The 4,204-nt window shown below is 40.2% G+C and overlaps 1 protein-coding gene across 1 annotated transcript; it reads right to left on the reverse strand.

The window, feature by feature from the left end:
- Positions 1-720: 720 nt before the first annotated feature.
- Positions 721-1,848, reverse strand: LOC136065367 (uncharacterized). Its single transcript, XM_065768471.1, has one exon. The coding sequence runs from the start codon at positions 1,846-1,848 to the stop codon at positions 721-723; it is 1,128 nt and encodes a 375-aa protein (XP_065624543.1).
- Positions 1,849-4,204: the final 2,356 nt, after the last annotated feature.

Raw genomic sequence — 4,204 nt, forward strand, 5'->3', positions numbered from 1 at the left:
ACAGTGGGTAATAACATTGGGATCTATACCCAGTATGTCTTCATTACTCCAGGCAAACACATCAAAATTTTTCTTCAAAAAAAAGACGAGGTCCTTCTTAACCTCATCTCTTAGGTCTGCTCCAACCTTGGTACACCTTTCAGGGTTATACTCGCCTAGGGAAACATCTTCCAACGCTTCAATGGGTTCTGCAACAACTCTCTTTTCTTCAATATTCATTGCCTGAATTTGCTCGTCCATGGCCAGCATGGCCAAATAACACTCTCTTGCTGCCAATTGGTCTCCTTGTACTTGCCCTACTCCATGTTCTGTTGGGAACTTGACTGACAGGTGGTAGGTAGATGTGACAACCTTCCAATTATGGCATTGTAGGAGGATGAACAATTTACCACAAGGAAGTTCACATCCTTGGTGATTTGTTGCGAGTACACCCCTACTGTCACCAGTAACGAAATAGTGTCCACGGGTTGTACCTTTGTCCCACCAAATCCTACTAGAGGGGAGCTTGTTGGACGGAGCTGGTCTCGTCCCAACCTCATCTGTTGAAAAGCTGGATAATATAAAATATCAGCCGAGCTTCCATTGTCTACCAACACCCTTCTAGTTTTGTAGTCAGCAATGAGGAGGGTGATGAATTCTCTCGGCATCCTCATCCGTGAAAGTGACTGCTTGCTCGTCCGCGGTCTTTGCTCTCGGTGATCGTCCAGAGAGTTGGACATTCTACACTACTTTCAGGTATGCCTTCTTTGACTTGGACGACTGTCCTGTTGAATTTCCCCCTATGATGACTCTTATTTCTCCAAGCGGTGGTCGTGACGATTCCTCTACCTTCCCCTTCAATTTCTCGTCCTTCTGGTCTCGTCCAAGGAAATTTCTCAGCTTCCCTTGCCTAATGAGATTCTCAATCTGCTGCTTTAAATCAAAGCACTCGTCCGTATCATGCTCATGATCTCTATGGAAGTGACAATACTTATTCCTATTACGCTTGTTGGGATCTCCTTTCATCTTCTCCGACCACTTCAAAGAAGGCTCGTCCTTGATTTGCATAAGGATTTGCTCAAGTAGTACGTTTAAAGGGGTATATTGTTGATTCCGCGCTGAAGAGCCTGGCTTTTTATTATCTCGGTCTCTCTTATCTTCTGTTCGCCCCTTCTTTGGACGAGGACCTTGCTCAGAGTGACGAGCGGGGTTTGTTTCCATTCTTTCAGCTCTCTTCCTCTTCTTAGCTATGATCGCGTCTTCTGCGTTTATAAAGTTTTGGGTTGAATGGACGAGTTTGGCCATGGACTGAGGCTCTTTTTCATAAAGTTTGTGTATGAACAAATCAGAATTGACCCTGTTATGGAAGGCTACCAACAGTAGCTTGTCATCTACCTCGTCCACGGTCAGGGCTTCCCTGTTGAAGCGTGTGATGAAGGAACACAGACTTTCATTCTCCCCTTGCTCTATGGTTAGCAAGTTGGACAAGGAATGCTTATGTCTCTGTCCTCCAATGAAGTTATTAACAAACAATTTGCTTAACTCCTTGAAAGAACTTACTGAATTCGGAGGTATTTTGCTGAACCAGACTTGCGCAGGCCTTTTGAGGGTGGTGGGAAAGGCTCTACACATTATCTCATCTGGAACCCCTTGAAGATGCATAGTAGTCTTAAAGGTAGCAATATGGTCAAAGGGGTCACGCGTCCCATCATATGAGTTTAAGGAAGGTATCTTGAACTTTGGCGGCAAGGGATGACCATTGATGGATGCCGTAAATGGTGAATCAGTTCTGTAAACTAAATCTTCTACAAGGTTGGTCCTCCTCATGTTCTGCCTCATCTCATCCATAACCTTCCTCATCTGGTCCATTTTCCTCTCCAAATGTGGCACCCTTTTTGGTGTAGTGCCCCTTGATTGGCTTTCTGGGTCTGTATTTCTTCCATCTCCCTGGCTCTGTCCATGCTCTTCTTCATAGGCCTCATGCCGTTGCCTTCAAAGATTAATTTCTCTTCTCAATTCCTGATTTTGACAAGTTAATTCCGCCATGGCAGCAGCCATAGACTGCACATGTTGAACCGATGAAGGCTGCATGGCAGGCACCGATTGACGGTCGTGATAAGGGTTGCTGAAGGCGTCCCTGCTCTGCTAAGGGCTTGGACTAGTGGCCCTTGATCTTGTCCAAACCATTCCAACCCTTTGTCTGAGAAAGAAATCGCAGAACTTAACAGAAAATTTTTGATAGCAACAGATATTCTTTCCCATAGACGGCACTAACTGATGTTTCCTTTGAGATCAATGGGCTGAAAGTTTCTGGGCGATAATGATCTTGAGGGCCAAGTCCTAAAATATCAAACACAATCAGAGAAGATTGGTGGAGACCGGTCTGGAATCCTCCGATGGTAAAGTCAGTGGGTTGAAGTAAAAAGGGAAAATACTTCTCAGACTTTGTTTTTTCTTAAGAAAGTGTCTTATTGCCTTACCTTTTCCTCGAGAAACGTTTATATAGTGCCCATGGAGCGGTTACCTGTCCTACTAACCGTTCCTATTGTTGAGGAATTCAGCGAATTCAGGGGTAACTTCCATAACTGCCGTGGAAGTTATCTTGCTTGAACCGTTGTTTCATTACAGTCAGTGGAGGCCTTGGTTCACCAGGTAAGGATTATGCAAGTTCAACATGCCTCGTCCGTCCTCGACCAGGGACGGACGAGGCTCTTGGGGACGACTGTCCCACATCTCTCCACTCTTCTAACTGATGGGTGAATTCTCCACATGGATGACCCATATGGACGAGTTTAGGAGTTAGCTTTTTTATAACACCATTAGTAGTAATTAAGCACCCTTAGTGGCTCATGATTACATGCAAACTGGAGTTATAAATTGTATTTTTTGAGGGATGACAAATAAATTGTTGACGTTGATATATATTTATTAGTTTGATTAAGGAGATAAGTACTCAATTGTATTTAAGTAAAAAATCTATTAGGCCATTACCTTTCTGGGAAATGAGTTTGCAGTTTTTGCTTTGAGATTTATGATTGTCTTGCTTTCTTTAATTCCGGTATATGAGTAAAGTGGAACCCTAAATATTGAGACTTCCATTTGTCATGTGTAAAGCTTCTAACACTTGACATGTGGCAATTTTTTTTTTTTCAATAATTATAATAAGAAATGAAGACTTGAATCTTGGAAGGAGTCCTTCCTTCTCTCGTAGGGGTTTCGGCCCAATTGTGAGACCAATCATAGGGCCCACGTTTACTGTGGGTTAAGTTAATAATTTCTAAATAAAATGTGTTAGATTTTCACTCCCTAGTTCTCAAAAATAAAACTAATATTAAAAAGTATCAGTCGCTCAAATTGTTTTAACCAATTTTATTTTGACATGTCATTCATTACTCAATCAGTACAATCCAAAAGTTGTTGTTTTATTTTTTTTTTTTTTTTTTTTTTTTTCCTTTTTTAAGAAACAAATATGCATGCAAAAATGAGAGGGAATTGGATTCTATCATAAAAATAAATCACAAACATTACTAAAAGTCGTGGTAATTTTTAAAGAAGTGCAGAGAAAATTATATTACATACAACACATACTCATAAAAATAGGTGATAATTATCTTGGAAAAAATTGGTAAATGCCCTTTTTGAGCAAAAATTGTTGCGTTTTGCCATATTTTTCAAACTAATTAGGGAAATGTTCCTCTGTTGTAACTCGATTTGAGATAAATCAAGTTTTAAAAAAAAAAAAAATTATGAAGCCCTATAGTGCCATTCTAAGAACTTATAGTGGCGTTTTGTAACTCGACTTACATGAACTCGAGTTATAGGCAATTTTTTTTTATAATTTTTTTACCTATAACTCGATTTCATGAAGGTCGAGTTACAAAACGCTACTATAAGTCCTTAAAACGTCACTATAGACTATTTAAAAACGTCACTATAGGGCCTAACTCAATTTATCTCAAATCAAGTTTCAAAAGAATGTCATTTTCCTAATTAGTTTGGGTAAGGGGGCAAAATGCTACATAATTTGCCCAAAAAGGGCATTTGCCCATTTTCTCCTAATTATCTTTTTATTCCTTTCTCTTTTAGAGAAACAAACTAACACGCACACAAGGGAGAGAGAATGAAGTTCTAACACAATGACAAATTACAAACTCTACTATTAAAAGATAAATGAACCAGCGTAAGGGTCTGCAAAATTTCTTTTCTGCCTTTAGCTCTCTCTCTC

This window comes from Quercus suber, unplaced genomic scaffold (genome assembly GCF_002906115.3).
Source record: "Quercus suber isolate HL8 unplaced genomic scaffold, Cork oak 2.0 scaffold_944, whole genome shotgun sequence".
Classification (NCBI taxonomy): Eukaryota; Viridiplantae; Streptophyta; class Magnoliopsida; order Fagales; family Fagaceae; genus Quercus; species Quercus suber.